General features: G+C 42.4%; 1 protein-coding gene across 4 annotated transcripts in view; it reads right to left on the bottom strand.

The window, feature by feature from the left end:
- The window catches only part of ZFP91 (ZFP91 zinc finger protein, atypical E3 ubiquitin ligase), a 112,861-nt gene that overhangs the window by 92,391 nt on the left and 4,305 nt on the right, over positions 1-16,165 (bottom strand). For 3 of the 4 annotated variants that reach the window (XM_073597055.1, XM_073597053.1, XM_073597054.1), the window contains exon 2: positions 6,350-6,381. The exons of the other annotated variant lie outside the window; for it this stretch is intronic. In XM_073597055.1, the coding sequence (XP_073453156.1) occupies positions 6,350-6,381 (32 nt within the window). The remainder of the gene's footprint in view (positions 1-6,349; positions 6,382-16,165) is intronic. 4 annotated transcript variants of the gene reach the window in all.

The following is a 16,165-nucleotide window of genomic DNA, read 5'->3' as shown; positions in this document are numbered from 1 at the left end:
AAGCTCAGTGTCAGGGGTTAAACAGAGTTACAAACCTTCTCTCCTGTTTGGGCCTGGCAATTGGCCATTTAGGCCCAAGCACTGTATCCTAATAGGAACAGGAGGTGATCACGCACTCTCTCATACCCAGAAGTCTTGGGTATTTCTGAGGGTTTTTGGCAGTTGAAAAGAGCAGAAATGGAACGCAACAAAAAGGTATCAGTGGGGTGGTAAGGTGGGCTGTTGCATGTAAATGGACTTTTGACTTGAAAGATATTTAAAAGCAAAACAGTGATCTGTATCGGGGATCAGTCTAAAGCTGAATATACACTACTAGAATTCTGTGTGAACTTTTTCATTTTAGGAACATTCGTTTTTCTTTTCCAATGTATTTATTGAATATATTCCAAAAAAGGTACAGAAGAATCGCAGATTAGTTCAGACAGCTCAATACAACATTCTTTCAGTATAGTTAAATGGGTTTTAAAGGGTTTGTTTTTTTGTTTTTTTTTTAATAAACATGTTATACTTACCTCCTCTGTGCAAGGGTTTTGCACAGAGCGGCCCCGATCCTCCTCTTCTGGGGTCCCCCAGCTGCGCTCCTGGCTCCTCCTCTTCTCAAGTGCCCTCACAGAGAGCTGCATTCCATGGGGGGAACTCATGCGGGCGTGCTCCCGAGTCTTGCTGCTGCGTCTATTGACACAGACAGGACTCAGCCCCGCCCCCGTGTCACTGGATTTGATTGACAGCAGCAAGAGCCAATGGCTCCTGATGCTATCAATCTATCCAATGAGGATCCGAGACAGCGGCTGAAGCTGCTGTGCTCGTACCCGTCACCGGAAAGATCGGGTTCAGGTAAGTACAAAGGGGGGCTCTGGGGGGCTGCTGCACTACAGAAGGTTTTTCACCTTAATGCATAGAATGCATTAATGCATAGAATGCACGCTGTAGCCACCTTTTGGCTATAAATAATGATATTTGAAGCGCTTCACAATGTGCATGAAAATGAATATATAAGAATAAATATAAATAGTCAAATAAATCCAGCGGTGAGTAAAAATTCGTGTGCCTTATAATGATAAAAAAAAAAAGTCACGTGACTGTGATGTAACGCGTGGGAGGAGCCAAGGAAGCTCTGTGCAGATCAGCAGTTTCACACAGTGTACTGCACTGAATCTGCTCCTGTCTAAGGCGGCTGACTGCTATAGTAAAACCTGCATATGCCTTATCATTATAAGGCACACGAATTTTTACTCACCGCTGGATTTATTTGACTATTTATATTTATTCTTATATATTCATTTTCATGCACATTGTGAAGCGCTTCAAATATCATTATTTATTCTTTTTAAGTGACTCTGAAAACACTCTCTTTTGATAGCAGCCTCACTTGGTTTTATGTGTAATTATCAGCTATTTAGCATCACAGCGCTTTGTGTTTTATATATATTTTTTCCACCTTTTGGCTATAGCACAGACGTGAGAAGGTTTATTGTGGAACAGAACCAGTCGGAATGACATCAGCACTGAGACTCTGTCCCAACTAGTTTCGTCCAAACAAACATTCTTAAATTGATTAAGAAGGCTCGGTTTTTTTTTTGTTTTTTTTTTAAAAAACAAACATGTTATACTTACCTCCTCTGTGCAGTTGGTTTTGCACAGAGCAGCCCAGATCCTCCTCTTCTCGGGTCCCTCTTGGCTGCTCCTAGCCCCTCCCTCCTTTGAGTGCCCCTCAGCCAGCAACTTGCTACAGGGGGCACCCAAACCAAGTCAGAGCTCCGTGTATCCATTCAGACACAGAGCCCCGACCTGGCCCCGCCCCCTCTCTCTCCCCTGATTGGCTGAGAGAGCAGCAATGCTATTGGCTCCCAAGGCTGTCAATCAAAGTCAGTCAGCCAATCTGGAGGAGTGTGCTGGATGGCTGAGGGGGATAGTGGACATTGCTGGAGAGAGAAGGGGCTCAGGTAGGCAATTAGGGGGGGTGCTGGGATGGCTGCTACACACAGAAGGTTTTTTTATCTTAAACTGGAACTTCAGTCATTTTTTCATCTTTCCATCTATTAAATCTTCTGCCCTTGTTGTTTTAACCTTGGATAGTAAAACTTTTTTTCTGCCAGTAAATACGGCCCACTTCCTGTTACTTGTCTGATAAAAAGCCTAGGCTTATGACATCATACACAACTCTCTCACTCCCAGGAAGGGAGGGGGGATGAGTAATAAGAGGGCCAATGAGAGCTGCAGAGCTGGAGGTGTGCCTCTGTGTAAATGCAGGTATTGAACAGGCTTCAGCTGCCCACAATTAAAATGGATGCAGCCAGACTCAGTGGAGGGAGATTTCTGCAGCATATTTGGCAAGTACAGAATTACAGTATATATAAAATAATATGCAAAGTGGTTGGAGGGAAGCTTCAGAATGGCAAAGATGTTTTTATTACAAATTATGTGACCAGACTGCAGTTCCTCTTTAATGTATAGAATGCATTAAGATAAATAAAAAACCTTCTGCCTTTACAACTCCTTTAAGGGAGAGAATGTTAGTTTGGACGAAACTAGTCGGGACAGAGTCTCAGTGGTGACATCATGCCTCTGTACAAGAATGTCCATTTGGGCTAAACTAGTTGGGACACAGCCTCAGTGCTGGTGTCATGCTGCTGTACAATTCTAGGTCGTCAACAGCTTTCTTAGTGACTTTTTATGTTTTTTTCGCTGTCACATTGTTTTAACTGGATGACTGGTTCTGTTCCACAATAAAACTTTATTTAAACTACTACACTATCACTGGCTTTATGTTGGCTCCTTGGCGAGCTCTATCTGTTCCAGTGGGAGTTGCCCTTTGCTATTACCTAAGTGAAGTGATTCCAGAGTGGAAGTGCATACACCTGGGAAGAAGTGCCCAAGAAACGTGTTGTGTCCACTGCACCAAGTGCCGGCCACCCCCCCCCTAATTCATGCACCCGGCCCCTAATCTAGATGCAGGATGCCGGACATGGGGATTTTTATGAGGTTTTCTTTTTTGAAGCACACGATTAGAGCCTGAGGCTGGGAGTCTTAGGACGGTAGTGCAGGATAGGGGGGCAGGTTTGTTTGCAGCCCCCCCCCCCCCAAAAAAAAAATATTGAGCACCAGCCGCCACTGGCTGTACCCGTTACAGCTCATGATCTGGTGAGTGTGCATTTGGAATAAGGTGGTGGCACTCAGTGTTTTCCTTACACTACAAAGATCTGCTGGATAGTGGAAGATCTATTTTATTTGAATATATATGGACTTTAAGTTAAGAGAGACTTCACACTTGGCACATTGAATGCTGCTTATTTATTTTTTGTACATTTTTATTATATTTTCGCTGGCACTGCATCATTACATATTAAAAATCTACTAGTGTATAGCCAGCTTTAGTTCAGTTTGTGATGCGTTATTGACTTGTATGGAGGAATAAATACAAAGAAATGAGGTCACCACAGCCCTCCCTAAAAACCATGGTACTTTTGTGTATGGAGATGCATCTGCCACCCACCTGCCTTGTCACTGTGCAGCACTGAGTGCCCAGTCACCAGGTCCCAGAGGGGCATCATACTTGTAAATTACTATTTAAGCCTCAATAATAGAATTTATGATTTACACTTTGCATTAATAAATAGGACACTGCATCGCTTTTGCTCTGGCTGCAAGGCTCACTGTGGGTGTTTTATGTCATTAGAACCTGCAAAGTATATCATTACAAATATTAGCAGACTGTGCACAAATTTGAAAGCGCTATACAACTCAAAGCTCCACAACCAAACCAGTAGGCCCCACCCCTTGTAACCACGCTGTCATGGGTACACCCCAAACTACTATGACATACAGTACCCATGATTGTGTCAAAGGAAAGAGATGCCGCTGTTTGAAAAAAAATCCTAGAATTGCACAAGTGACAAGTCAGCTGTTTAACCCCTTCCTGCAAATTGTAAACATATGCAGAATAATGGAAGTGGGTCTTTATCCGTGGGGCTGCATATACAGTATGTGTACCTGTGTTTGTGCTGAGAACATGCTGCACAGCTTGCTTCCAGCATAGAGACCGGGCTCTCACTGAGAGCCCTGGATCCTGTACTAACAGGAGGCCCTGTTCCTGATCACTGTGATAGCCTCTGATTGGCCTCTGATTGGCACAGTGATCAGTCACTGTACTGCACGTCCCTGTGTTTTTTTTGTCCTCTTAAATGGAGAAAAATATCATTTATCTTTTTCTCCTTGCTAGAGGAGAAAAATGTAACGAAAGAAGTGTGTGTAAAAAGTTTTTTTTAAAAATTAAAATAAAAAATAGGTAGATCAGGGTTTGATCTATTTCAGTGTCGGGGTCAAGGTTATTATTATACAGGATTATTACAGTGCCAACAGTTTGCGCGGCGCTTTACAACATGAAGGCCCTGCTCGTTAGAGCTAACAATCTAGGAAAAGTTAGGTTCAGAAATCATTGTCAGAGTCAAAGGTCAGTGTATTTTAGGTACGATAAAAAAAAAAAAAATAATATTATTATCAGTGTCAGTGTGTTTAAAGTATAACTAAAGGCAATTTTGTTTTTTTTTAGTTTTGGATAGAGTGAAGAGAGATTAGAATACCTGTCAGTTTTTATTGCTGTCAGGAGATTCAGCCTCTCTTCTCCTGTTTACTATTATCACTGAAAGTGAAATAAAAGAAAATCCCAAATTTTGGGTTGTCCCCAGAAAAGTAATAGAAAGGAAATCTTCTCATGGGGACACGAATTCTGAAGACCTGGGGTTCCCTAAGAAATTCCCTTAATTTGCAGGGATTTCCTCTCACTTCCTGTTTGGCTATGGGACAGGAAGTGAAGGGAAACCTCCACAATGGGACACAGATGGCCAAAAAAAAAACAAACTGACAGGAGTTATAACCCTCCTTTACTCTATCCAAAATGAATAAAAAAAAAAAAGAAAATAGAATAAAAAAAAAAAAAAAAAAAAGCTAAATGTGCATTATTGTTTCTGGGCCCTATTGTAGGAACAAACAACATAGACATATGTGGTATTGCTGTGATGGTCAGGAGCAGGAGAATTTATCCTTTGTCCTTTGGCGGTAGTTTATGGTAACTGCAAGAAATATACAGCTACATTTTTTTTTTTTATTATCTTATTTTTTTTACTATTTTGTGCCAGGTTTCATTTGATAATAAAAACAAATAAGGAGATATTAGGCAGCACAGTGGTGTACAGGCAGTCCCCGAGTTTTGAACGGGTTAGGGACTGCCTGTTTGTTCTTAAGTCAGATTTGTTCATAAGTCGGAAGCGCATGCGTAGAACGGCAGAGACATCGTTTTCTGATGTTCTGTCAAGTAGCCGCGCATGCGCAGACATCGTTTTCAGATGTTTTCCGCTGTGCCTGCCGTCAAAAAGTGGCCGTGCATGCGCAGAACGTCACGCCACCTCCCGTTCGTAAGTAGGAGTTGTTCGCAAGTCGGAGGTTCGTAACTCGCGGACCTCCTGTAGTGGGTAGTACTCTCACCTAGCAGCAATAAGGGTCGATGGTTCAAATCCCAACCATGACACTACCTGCCTGGAGTTTGCATGTTCTCCCTGTGCCTGTGTGGGTTTCCTTCAGGTACTTTGGTTTCCTCCGACACTCCAAAGACATGCTAGTAGGTTAATTGGCTTCTGTCTAAATTGGCCCTAGTATGAATGGGAGTTAGGGACGTTAGATTGTAAGCTCCTTGAGGGTAGGGACCGATGTGAATGTACAATGTATATGTAGAGCGCTGCATAAATTGACGGCGCTATATGGGTACCTTAAAAAGTAATAATAATAATGATTACTATTTACCACCAAAAGAAAGCGCAATTTGTTCTGGAAAAAAAAAACAAACAAAAAAAAAAACACGGTATAATCCACCTGGATACATAATTTGTTGCGATGAAACAGTTTTATAAACGCATGTCAAAGCTGCAAAACTGTGTTCAGACGTTAAGATTTGTTTTAGCTTTGTCACAAAGGCGTTAAAGGAAAGAATTTTAGCCGTTTTGCTCACTTTTTTATTGAATTTTTCTTGACTACAGATCTACTTGAAATAGACCTAAAAAAAACTGGTAATTAGCACAAACTTCACAACAAAATACAAGTGCTGTTCCATCGCGCAACATGTAACTTTAAATGCAATGTAATCAAGCAGCGTGCAAGTCTTGAGGGTGGCTATACGAGACTGATCTGTCAGACCTATTTTTAGCACAGTTAAGTGAAGCGGTACTTTAAGTAGTTCAGCCAAGTGTACATTCTTTAACAGGTGGGAACAAACAAGCAGGGTTTCCGCTGCTTTACAGTGCATTGATTGCCACCGGAGTCACAGCTGCACATTAAAACGCTGATCAAACACACCTACCTTTATTAGCCAGGATCTCTTCCTCCAGGTAGCTGCAAAGGTAAATGAATTGAGTTAATTAATATCCCACAATGCTTTGCTAAATGCTAGAAGCACAGTGCAGACAAGCCCACTTCCTGCTCTAGACAAACACAGGAGTCTCCATGTCTAATCAAACTTTTGGCTGGATTGTTAAGCTAGGTACACTCAGTTTTTTTTTTCAACCCAGCAGGCGGAACGGAAAAACGGAGAGATCGCCATACCAATATAAGCAATGTTAGTTGCGGTGATCTCCTCCGCCGTGCTATTGTATTCCGTCAGCGGGACCGCCCCTTCCCTCACCAGAACACAATGATCAGCGCTGATCACTGATTGGATGCAGGTTGGATGCTGGAGACCTCCGCACAGAAACAGAACACAGGAGTTGTTTCATGCAGGATTACTACAGTGATCTGAAGGAAATACACAATGAGCACCAAGATTTGGGCTAGGTTCACACTATTGTCAATTGGATGCGGGTTTCTTCGCATGATGGGAGAGTGTGACCGGCTCTCAATGGAGCCGGTTTACACATCTCCAGGGCGGTGGCAGAGCACACTGCAGAAAAGTCCTGTGCATCTTTGTCTTCATTTCAGGCCTGAATTCAGCCAAAGATTCGGACCTAAAAACGGTGAACGGGGACGCACCAGACCCCCTGCTGCGAGCCGCGCCGCACACAGTGTGAACCCAGCCTCAAGTAAGCCTTCTATGTTTTTTAGTAGTGAAGGGTTAAACCCCCATGAAGGTATTTTTTCTGTATTCCATTGGAGAGATTTTGCTTCACTTCCTATTCTGGAGCATCACTAGAACATTTGTCCTCATTGGATGATTTACCCTCACCTCTTTCTCTGGCGACAGGCGAGGTGAAATTTTGGCAGTAAAATTTGACAAATTGCCTAACCCTTCCCCTTCCCTATCTGAAACCAACAAACAGGTAAGCCTTTACATACACACTCTAAACATACCCCCAACTAAAAGCACCTAGTATTAGGTCACACAATGAAGAGGGAGTACCTTACACATCTGACACTTATGTATGTAGTGCTAGTTAGTGACTACCATCAAGGAAAACCAAAGTGTAAAAGGCTTTACAAGACTACGTTTGCTTTAAATTGTTATAATAATTTAAAGCCGAATTCCAGGAATTCGGCTCCTTTGTAAAAAATGAAGGCACACTGAGTTAAAGTGGAGGGCCACCCTGAAAAAAAAAATGCACCAAAAATCCTAAAAAAAAAAAAAAAAAAAAAACATTTGGAAAAAAAAAAATGTTAAACTTACCTAAACCCTTGTTGCTAGGCAGTCTTCCTAATCTGCCTGTTCCTATTGCGTGTTCTGCTCCTAGCTGAGCGGCCCCGTTGCCTTCTGGGAACTGTGTGTGTCCCCAGAAAACCACGGGGCCATTCACAGATCGCCGTGCCGCTCGCGCGTGCGTGCACAGTAGGAAACTGGCAGTGAAGCCGCAAGGCTCCACTGCCTGTTTCCCTTACCTAGGATGGCAGTGCCGGGACCCGAGAGCCAGGTCAGCCTCGGGCGGCTGACATCGCGGGCACCCAGGACAGGTAAGTCTACTTATTTAAAGTCAGCAGCTACAGAGTTTGTAGCTGCTGACTTTAAAAAAATTTTTTAGCTGTCCGGAATCCCGCTTTAAGTCCAACGAGGTGGTGTATGACACCTCCTAGGCTTAGCTCTATTATTTATATTTGACAGCTTTATAGTACCTCCAGAAGACCAAACCCTGATCCTTCTGAGCTCTGCATCTTAAACAGGAGAGTCGCTGCAGCTGCTATATCCGCCCCTCTGCTCCTCCTGCCCATTTACAGAAGCCTTTGAATACAAAGGCTTCTGTGAATGGGCAGCAGAGGGGAGGGACAGGCATAGCAGCTCTGTGTGTCTCTCTCCTAGCCCTGAACTGTAATTCCTGTTAAAGCAATAAACCTGTCAAATATAAAAAAAATTGATATAAGCCCAGGGGGTGTCATGCAGCTCTTTGGACTTAACTTATAGCGTGCCTTCACTTTTAACAAAGTGGCTGAATTCTTGGAATTCATATTTATTCTTACTGGTCAGGTATAGCTATTTGTCTTATTATTCATCTGTTTTCTTTCCCTCTAAGGGAGGCACTTTAGCTCTGAAAGTCAGCTGTCCAAATCCAGTGCCAATACGAAACACTTTGCAGGCCAGCTGCTGTAGCAGAAAGACTATTCATGAAACCGTCATGACAAAGCATTCTAATTTTTGCTGAGCCTTTGTTTTTAAATAGTTCTCTAAATGCTTCCCATCCTATGGAAGCTTACAGAGAGCTTACCTGTTATTCACATTACGTTCAGGCAGGAGGTAGGACAGCCCCTGTGAGCACTTACAGTTGACTTTCAGAGCAGCAATGCTACCTTTAGAAGGAGTGAATAGAAATAAATAATGGGACAAACAGCTATCCCTGACCACTGAGGCTGCACATTTATAACAATTGATGAGCGGAAATAGAGATTAAATATGCTCTCTAACTGGTAAACTGTTCCCAGGACTCGAAATTAGTCACCTTAAGGCTCCTTCCACACTGGGGCGGGGGCGGCGGTGAAGCGCCGTTATTTTTAGCGGCACTTTACCGTGGTATTTGCGGAGGTATTCGGCCGCTAGCAGGGCGCTTTTAATCCCCACTAGCAGCTGAGAAAGTGTTTAAACCACCCGCAAAGCGCTGCTGCAGCAGTGCTTTGCCGGCGGTATAGCCGCGCTGCCCATTCATTTCAATGGGCAGGAGCGGTATACACACAGCTCCAAAGATGCCGCTAGCAGGACTTTTTTTACCGTCTCCCCAGCGCACCGCTCCAGTCCACCCCCTCGGGCTTTCACACTGAAAAGACAGGAGCGGCTCTTTCAGGGCACTTTGCAGGCGCTATTTTTAGCGCTGTAGCGCCTGCAAAGCGCCCCGGTGTGAAAGAAGGCTAAGAAATCTTGAGCAGCCCAGAAGCTCTGAAATTTGGGGTGCTTGCTTATGTAGATCTCAATTTTGAACCTCTGAAGACAGATATTTAATCATTCCCCTTCCACTATTGGTGAGTAAGGTTGCACACCACACCGAGGGACTAATAGTGCCTTGCAGAAAAAGCTGATACCAGTTTGACATAGAAAATTGTGACGGCGTAGCAAACAATAAAAAAAGGTAGTATGGCCCATTAGTCGAAATGCAACCTCTTCAATTCTGAAAATATTCTGTTGGCCGCATGTTTTTCCCACCACACGCAATTGTTCCTTCCACCAGCTTGTGTGTGTATGTATGTATGTATGCATGTGTATATATATATATATATATATATATATATATATATATATATATATATATATATATATATATATATATATATATATATATATATATAATCCCAATAGTTTTTATTGGATTTATAACAATACAGATAGACAAATACATCTGGTAACATGGCGGATGCCGCTGCCAACAATTGTACTATATATTGTGTCTACAAAATACAAAGGCTATTCATATGTAAACGAATAGACCAGCTCGTAGAGCTGCACGATTCTGGCCAAAATGAGAATCACAATTTTTTTGCTTAGAATAAAAAGATCATGATTCTCGCGGCGTAAAATCTTTCACATTATACAAAAAAAAAAAAAAAAGAAAAATGGGCTAACTTTACTGGTTTAGTTTTAGTTTTTGTTTTTTAATTCATTAAAGTTTATTTTTTTCCCCAAAACGACTGCTGCGCAAATACAGTGTGACATAAAATATTACAATTTTGTTCTCTAGGGTCTCTACTAAAAATATATATATAATGTTTGGGGGTTCTAAGTAATTTTCTAGCAAAAAAAAAAGATTTTAACTTGAAACCAACGAATGTCAGAAAAAGGTTTAGTGTTTAAGTGGTTAAACTTCTCTCATTTAGGCTTCATGTACACGGGACGTTGTTCAACCTCTCCTGAATGATTTAACTTGGCAGCTAGAAACCGGCGTCTAAAAATGGCCGTTTAGGCGCGTTTAGCCACGTTTGCGTCTAGAAGCGTTTGAAAAAAATGTGTTTTTTTTCAAAATAGCCTAACATTAAAAACGCCTGTAAAAGAAACGCGGCTAAATGCGAGTTACCGTGTTTAGCATTTGAAATGCCTCTAAACACAGCATCTGAAGTCATTTTTTTGGGGTTCCAAAAAAGCTTCTAAACACAACTGCCTAGAAACGACTATAAATAACCCTGTGTACATGTACTGATAAAATAACAGAGGAGAGCTCAGGGGCAGTTGAAAAAAATGCCCAACTGCTCCTAAACGTTTACCAGCAGCAGTGTACATGAGGCCTTAGGCTCGGTTCACATGGGGGCGACTTGTCAGGCGACCTAGCCGCCTGACAAGTCGCCTCCCCTTCTGTACAATGGAACCGTTCTAATCGGAGCGACGCAAGTCGCTCCGACTTAGAAGAAAGGTTCCTGTACTACTTTGGGGGCGACTTGCATAGACTTCTATACAGAAGTCGTCTTGCAAGTCGCCCTGGCAGTCGTGTGCAGGTCGCCTCGGTGAGGCGACCTGCAAGTCGTGCTGCCTCTGGTGTGAACCGAGGCTTACACACCAAAGTGTATTCCTTTGATCTAAAGAACAAATTGTTACAATGTTTATACTTAAGTTCCACTGCTAAAGAATATTGTGATTCTTGGCAGACTGCCTGTTTTTTTTTTCCCTTTCGTTTGACGGCTGTCGAGTTAAGCAGAGCAGAGAGAATTCGCTGCATAGAAAGAATCGGGAAATACTTTGTCAAGATTGCAACAAGGAAAAAAAAAATCGCGATAATGATTCTTAACGATTAATCATGCAGCTCTACCAGCTTATAAATTTTATAGTGACACATGAGCCAGCAGAAGAAACCACTGTGACCAATGGCGGAAGTAGGTATTCCATACACCCAGAAGTGTGGAATAATGAAACCCGTCTTATGCCCCGTACACACTGTCGGATTTTCCGTCGGAAAATGTGTGATAGGACCTTGTTGTCGGAAATTCCGACCGTGTGTAGGCTCCATCACACATTTTCCATCGGATTTTCTGACACACAAAGTTTGAGAGCAGGATATAAAATTTTCCGACAACAAAATCCGTTGTCGGAAATTCCGATCATGTGTACACAAATCCGACGGACAAAGTGCCACGCATGCTCAGAATAAATAAAGAGATGAAAGCTATTGGCCACTGCCCCGTTTATAGTCCCGACGTACGTGTTTTACGTCACCGTGTTTAGAACGATCGGATTTTCCAACAACTTTGTGTGACCGTGTGTATGCAAGACAAGTTTGAGCCAACATCTGTCAGAAAAAATCCTAGGATTTTGTTGTTGGAATGTCCGAACAAAGTCCGACCGTGTGTACAGGGCATTAGAACAGCAAAAAAGATAGTGTATCAACAATCAAACCCCAGAAAAATAACTATACATTTTTTCATTTTGGAGGGGTTCAGTATATCCCATCAGGTTTTTTTTCTGCCATTTACATAGGTTACACAGTAGGTGAGGTTGAAAAAAAGACACAAGTCCAACAAATGTGTGTAATTATATGTCAGTATTACATTGTATATCCCTGTATGTTGTGGTCGTTCAGGTGCTTATCTAATAGTTTCTTGAAACTATCGATGCCCCCCGCCTGTGGAAGGGAATTCCACATCCTTGCTGGTCTTACAGTAAAGAACCCTCTACACAGTTTAAGGTTAAACCTCTTTTCCTCTAATTTCAATGAGTGGCCACGTGTCTTGTTAAACTACCTTCCGCAAAAAAGTTTTATCCCTATTGTAGGGTCACCAGTACGGTATTTGTAAATTGAAATCATATCCCCTCTCAAGCGTCTCTTCTCCAGAGAGAATAAGTTTAGTGCTTGCAACCTTTCCTCATAATTAATATCCTCCAGACCCTTTATTAGTTTTGTTGCCCTTTTTTGTACTCGCTCCATTTCCAGTACATCCTTCCTGAGGACTGGTGCCCAGAACTGGACAACATACTCAGTCTTGTAGAGTGGGAGAATTATCGTTTTATCTCTGGAGTTGATCCCCTTTTTAATGCATGCCAATATTCTGTTTGCTTTGTTAGCAGCAGCTTGGCATTGCATGCCATTGCTGAGCCTATCATCTACTAGGACCCCCAGGTCCTTTTCCATCCTAGATTCCCCCAGAGGTTCTCCCCCCAGTGTATAGATCGCATTCATATTTTTTTCCACCCAAATGCATTATTTTACATTTTTCTACATTGAACCTCATTTGCTATGTAGTTGCCCACCCCATTAATTTGTTAAGATCTTTTTGCAAGGTTTCCACATCCTGCGGAGAAGTTATTGCCCTGCTTAGTATCATCCCCAAATACAGAGATTGAACTGTTTACCATCCACCAGGTCGTTTATGAACAAATTAAATAGTTAGGCCAACTGGTCTGTAATTCCCAGTGATGTATTTTGGGCCATTTTTAAATATTGGTGCTACATTGGCTTTTCTCCAATCAGCTCGTACCATTCCAGTCAGTAAAAATTAGGAACAATGGTCTGGCAAATACTTGACTGAGATCCCCAAGTACCCTTGGGTGCAAGCCATCTGGTGATTTAAATGTTAAAGTTTCCCAAGTATAATTGTAATTCTGTCCTCTGTTAACCATAGAGGTGCTTCCTATGATGTGTCATGAGGATAAACACTGCAGTTTTGGTTACTGGAGCCCCCCCCCCCCCCGATTCCCTCATGAAGACTGAGGAGAAGAATAAATTCAATACCTTCGCCATCTCCCCATCCTTTGTAACCAGATGACCTTCCTCATTCTGTATCTGTCCTCCCTTTTTTTACTGTTTACAAACTTAAAAAATTTCTTGGGATTTTTTTTTGCTCACATTTGTCTCACATCGGGGAGATTTCCCTTCAATTCCTGTCTCATAGCCAAAACAGGAAGTGAGAAGAAATCCTTTAAAAAGTGAGGGAATTCCTGGATGTCACCAAAGTCATAAGAACTTCCCCCTCTATTCCTATTCCACAAAGACAATCCAAAATTTTGGATTTTCTTTCAATCTTGGTATCAGTAAGCTGGACAGATAGAGCACAGTAGGACATTAACATTTTGACAGGTGTTCTAATCCCTCTCCACTATCTAAAACTAAAAAAAAAAACAGTTCTGCATTTACTTATGCTTTAAAGGTTAGCTAGCCCCCCTGCGGATGCCATTACAAAGATGGTTCTCCGACCCCCCCCCCCCCCATGCTTACCTCTGTCCTGGAGCTGGACCCACAGAATTCCAGCGACTGTTGACCCACTACTTCATCCATGAGTCACGGTGACAGACTAAACCTGCTTGTATGGGGGCAGGGTGATCAGATAATCTATAAAAATCCAGTCCTTCACCATCACTAACAGACTGATCAAGAAGTCAGACAGCAGCTGTTGGGACTCGGACAAGGGTCAGGTAAACATTTATTGGATAGAACTAGGTTGAAATTTCCCGTCAATTCCCATCCCATAGCCAAAACAAAAAATCTCTTCAAAGTAAGTGAATCACTGGTTGTCATCAAGGTCATCAGAACTTCCCCCTTTATTTCGGTTCTGAAGACAACTCAACATTTAGGACATTTTTTCACATATAGAGAACAGTAAGACAAAAAAACCTGACAGGTGTTTAAATTTCTCTCCAATCTATCTAAAACAAAGTTCTATCTTTAGTTATAGTTTAGGGTCAACTAGTCCCCCTGAAGATGCAATTACAAACGTGGTTCACCAGACCTCCTAATGCTTCCCTCTGTCCTGGAGCTGGACCCCCAGAGTCCCAGGTCTGTTGACCCACTACTTCTTATGTTAGTCTCAGTGATGGACCAAACCTGAATGTATAGAGGCAGGGTGATCTTATTGCCTGCCTCACCTATTCCATACAGATCCAGCCCTTCACCATCACTAACAGACCTAGCAGAAAGTGAGGCAACAGCTGTTGGGGTTCTGAGACTAGGGTCAGGTAAATGTTTATTGGGGTTAAGGAGCCAATTTGGAAATATATAGGGAAAAGCAAGTTTAAAATCTATATCTGATTTGATATTCAGTGGAAGGGTTTTTAGTTCCTTTCAGCCCACCTCACCATAACGTTACAGTTATATTTTCTTGATATTCCAACAGTGAGATTTTTCTGCCATTAGTCCCAACTATGTTCCTGTCCACTTGTGAGTGTTACTTGTTTCTGCTCACTAATTTAGCCCAGAACTCTCCTAATACTAATAATAATTCTGCATATTGTTGATAAAGATGAACAGGCCAAAGGTAAATTTAGTATTAAATCAAAAACATGACTTTGGACACCAACCATCTTAGCAAACACGTATTGATTACTACTGCAGGCCTAAGAGCTCTTTTCATGGGAACACCCTGCTTTGAAAAAGGAACTTCAGACAAAACTTTGTTTTTCAGTTCTAGGCCTCTTTTACATGAGCGGACCGTTCAGGTCCCCCTGTCAGTTTTTTAGGCGGACCTGAACGGACGCTCAATGCAGGTCTATGGAGCAACAGATGTCAGTGGTGACATGTCCGCTGACATCTTACCCGCTCCGATCTGCTAAAGTGTGATGGATGGAAACCCTATTTTTTCCATCTGTCTGGCGGATCGGATGAAAACGGACTCTACGGTCCGTTTTCATCCGATCCCCCATAGAGGAGAGCGGCGCTCTGACACGTTGGTCCCTGCACAGTATGCAGAGACAGACCTGTCATCTGCCTGCTTAGCGTGAATTGACGGAGCGATCCCTGCTGAGCAAAGCGGAGCTAGTTCACGAACACGTCCATGTGAAAGGGGCCTTAGATGTACAGGGGAAGGGTTAGAACCCCTGTCAGGTATTTACTGCTGCCTGGGACACCCTTTAGGGAAACCTAATCTCGAAAACAAGAGGGGAACCCTACAGTGGTCACTGAAACATAAGTATCGGGGTAATCTAGGAATTTAGGGCAAATCACCCCAGTGGGGGTACCTACAAGAAAAACATGAGGTTCCAGCCCTTCCACACTATATCCATAGACAAAACAAAAAAGTGCAGGTGCTTATTTTGATGCAACATTGTGCTTTTTTGGCCCCATAGTCAATGAAAGTGCATCAAAATGCAGACGCACAAATGTGAACCTAGCTTTAGACATCTGCCACCGTAACTGGTGTCCACCACTGAAAGATAGCCCTCTATTCCGGTTCTGGAGACAACTCAAAATTGCCCTCACTTACAGTTCCTGCAACAATGGCCATGAAAAATACAAAGGCTGAATCTACCAAGCAGGGACATAGCAGAAAAATATCACAGGGGTTCTAGCACCATACCATCCTATACACAACTATAAAAGAAAAAGAAAAAACAGCTTTAAACGAACCTTTAACGTGAACCTGTCTTGAGAGAAATACAAGTTACTGTGGACCTCTGCCTCAAAATGCTAGGTGCCTGGCTGTTATGCTAACTGTACAAACACTTACCAAGTCTTCAAACTAAAATTTTCAGTTCAGAAATTCCCAAATCTCTGGCTGTATTCCCTTATACATTTCCTAACTGTTGTCATGCATAAAGGAATGTGACACAACCAACTGCACCTGTCAAATCTGCCAATACCAAGCAAATAAAGCAAACATCTTCATGACACACCCAGAAGGTTTAACGCATGGCGTCCTAACAAGTGGGAAATCATACTGATGGGTTTAGTATTGCTTTAACAGGTGCAAGTTTCAGCTAAGCAGTTCAGACAACCTTCAGGAAGCTGCTGGTTGCCTTAAAGGGACCCTGTAGATTGTATAAGATAATCCAGGCAAAGGGACCCTGTAAACAAAGAGG

This window comes from Aquarana catesbeiana, linkage group LG08 (genome assembly GCF_042186555.1).
Source record: "Aquarana catesbeiana isolate 2022-GZ linkage group LG08, ASM4218655v1, whole genome shotgun sequence".
NCBI lineage: Eukaryota > Metazoa > Chordata > Amphibia > Anura > Ranidae > Aquarana > Aquarana catesbeiana.
Note: the sequence above shows the minus strand (reverse complement) of the source record. Positions and strands in the feature narration are given on the sequence as shown.